At 63.0% G+C, this 3,008-nt stretch overlaps 1 protein-coding gene across 1 annotated transcript in view; it reads left to right on the plus strand.

Moving 5' to 3' along the window:
- INTS5 (integrator complex subunit 5) overlaps positions 1-3,002 on the plus strand; it is a gene marked incomplete at its 5' end in the record, with an annotated part of 10,794 nt that extends 7,792 nt beyond the window's left edge. The window contains 2 exons of the mRNA XM_021383969.1: positions 847-970; positions 1,283-3,002. Of these exons, the coding sequence (XP_021239644.1) occupies positions 847-970; positions 1,283-2,589 (1,431 nt within the window). The remainder of the gene's footprint in view (positions 1-846; positions 971-1,282) is intronic.
- Between the last annotated feature and the right edge of the window lie 6 nt (positions 3,003-3,008).

Consider the following 3,008-nt stretch of genomic DNA (forward strand, 5'->3'; position numbering starts at 1 on the left):
TTTGGTGGCACCCAGGTGGCATTGAGGGTCAATGAGTGCCACCCAAGCGTGACGTAATGGCACCCAAGTGTCACTTAATGTCACCCAAGTAGCATCTAGGGACAATGGGTGGCATTTGGTGGCATCCAGCGGCTCTTAATGGCACCCAAGTGTCACTTAATGGCACCCAAGTGTCACCTCGGGACAATAGATGGCATCCGATGGCATCCAGGTGGCATTGAGTGTCAATAAATGGTACCCAAATGTCACTTAATGGCACCCAAGTGGCATCTAGGGACAGTGGGTGGCATTTGGTGGCATCTAGCAGCTCTTAATGTCACCCAAGTGTCACCTCGGGACAATAGATGGCATCCGATGGCACCCAGGTGGCATTGAGTGTCAATAAATGGCACCTAAATGTCACTCAATGGCACCTAAGTGGCATCTAGGGACAATGGGTGGCATTTGGTGGCATCCAAGTGGCATCTAGGGACAATGGGTGGCATTTGGTGGCACCCGTGTGGCATCCAGTGGCTCTTAATGGCACCCAAGTGTNGTGGCATCCAGTGGCTCTTAATGGCACCCAAGTGTCACTTAATGGCACCCAAGTGGCATCTAGGGACAATAGGTGACATTTGGTGGCACCCAAGTGGCATCGAGGTTCAATGAGTGCCACCCAAGTGTCACTTAATGGCACCCAAGTGTCACCTCGGGACAATGGATGGCACCTGGTGGCACCCAAGTGGCACCTGGTGGCACTTGATGGCACCCAGGTGTCTCATCATGTCACCCAGGTGGCACTTAGTGGCACCCTGATGTCACCCGGTGTCCCCTTGATGGCACCTGGTGCCACTTAGTGTCACCCAGTGTCATCCCAACGTCACCTGGTGGTTCTGGGTGTCACCCAATGTCACCCAGGGTCCCCTTGGTGGCACCTGGTGGCACTCAGTGTCACCCAATGTCCCCTTGGTGGCACCTGGTGGCAGGGAGTGTAACCCAGTGTCACCCAATGTCTCCTTGGTGGCACCTGGTGGCACCTTGTGTCACCCAATGTCACCCAGTATCCCCTTGGTGGCACCTGGTGGCACTTAGTGGCACCCTGATGTCACCTTGTGTCTCCTTGATGGCACCTGGTGGCACTCNCCTTGGTGGCACTTAGTGGCACCCTGATGTCACCTTGTGTTCCCTTGGTGGCACTCGGTGGCACTCAGTGTCATCCAGTGTCCCCTTGGTGGCACCTGGTGGCTCTAAGTGTCACCCAATGTCACCCAGTGTCCCCTTGGTGGCACCTGGTGGCACTGAGTGTCGCCCAATGTCACCGAATGTCACCCAATGTCCCCTTGGTGGCACCTGGTGGCACTCGGTGGCACTCAGTGTCATTCAATGTCCCCTTGGTGGCACCTGGTGGCACTCAGTGTCACCCAATGTCACCTCGTGTCCCCTTGGTGGCACCTGGTGGGACTCAGTGTCACCCAATGTCACCCCAGTGCCACCAGGTGCCACCCACGGGAACGGCCTCGTCTCCCGTCAATCACTCCCGGACAGCCAATCAACACGCGCCTCTCCCCTCTATCCCCGCCCACCTCGTTGCCGCTCAGCGCATGCGCAGCGGCAGCGGGGGCGGAGCCGTGTGGCGTGAGGACCAATCAGCGCCGAGTGGAGGGGCGTGGCTTAGCGTCACTTCCGGCTCGGCGGCGGAGCGGCGGCGCGAAGATGTTCTATCACGTGAGCGGCACCGGGAAGGGCGGGAGCGCGGGGGNGGGCTCCTCGTCGCTGCTGGACACCAACCGGCGCTTCACGGCCGCCGTGGATTTCTCGCCCGGCGTCTGGTCCGTCTTCCACGCCGGCGTCATCGGGCACGGCTTGAAGGCGACGGCGGGGCCGGCGGCGCGGGGGCCGGAGGAGGTGGCCCGCAACACCCACGCTTTCCTGACCGTCCTGCTGCGCTGCTGCCGGGCCACCGAGCCCTGCCCGCCCCCCGTCCCCGCCATCAGCCCCGAGGCGGCCAAGACGGTGGCCTCGGCGCTGGTGGACAGCGTGTGCCCGGCGGCGGCGGCGGCGGCCGGGGGGGAGCTTTGCTGGCCCCCCGAGGAGCAGGCCCGCGGCACGGTGGAACGCGACCTGGGCATCCTGCGGCGCTTCCGGCAGCAACCCCTGCTCTTCCCTTTGCTCCGCCTGGTGGCCCTGGGCCGCCCGGCCCTGTGCTACTGCTCCGTGCTGCTTCGGGGGCTGCTGGCCACGCTGATGGCTCACTGGGACGCGTGCCGGCACGGGGACACGGCCGCCTCGCCCTGGCACCTGCAGGCGTCGTGCGCCCTGGTGGCGTGCATGGCCGAGGGCTCCCTGCTGCCGCCGGTGCTGGGGGAGGTGCAGGAGCTGTTCCCCCGCCTGGCGCCTTTCGAGGTGCGGCTGCTGCTGCTCAGCGTCTGGGAATACCTGCGGGAGCACAGCCCCCTGCCACAGCGTTTCAGTTTTCAACCCCAGCGCGGCCTCTTCCAACGCGATTTCGCCCGGGAAGGGGACCCGGGGAAGTACCTGGTGGCCCTGCACAGCGTGCTGCACCGCAACGTCGACCGCCTCGGGTTGCTGGCCGGACGCTTCCGTTCCTAGGGTGGCGGCGGGGGTCGAGGAACGGGCGCCTGGTGGCAGCTGGGGGCGACCGGGTGGCATCGAGGGTCAAGAAATGGCGTCTGATGGCACCTGGAGGCACCCAGATGGCACTGAGGGTCAAGAAATAGCACCTGGAGGCACCCAGATGGCACTGAGGGTCAAGAAATGGCGTCTGATGGCACCTGGAGGCACCCAGATGGCACCAAGGGGCAAGAAGTGGCATCTGATGGGACTCAAACCACACCTGGAGGCACCCAGATGGCACTGAGGATCAAGAAGTGGTGTCTGATGGCACCTGGAGGCACCCAGATGGCACCGAGGGTCAAGAAATGGCGTCTGATGGCACCTGGAGGCACCCAGATGGCACTGAGGGTCAAGAAATGGCATCTGATGGCACCTGGAGGCACCCAGATGGCACT

Source organism: Numida meleagris, unplaced genomic scaffold (assembly GCF_002078875.1).
Source record: "Numida meleagris isolate 19003 breed g44 Domestic line unplaced genomic scaffold, NumMel1.0 unplaced_Scaffold801, whole genome shotgun sequence".
NCBI lineage: Eukaryota > Metazoa > Chordata > Aves > Galliformes > Numididae > Numida > Numida meleagris.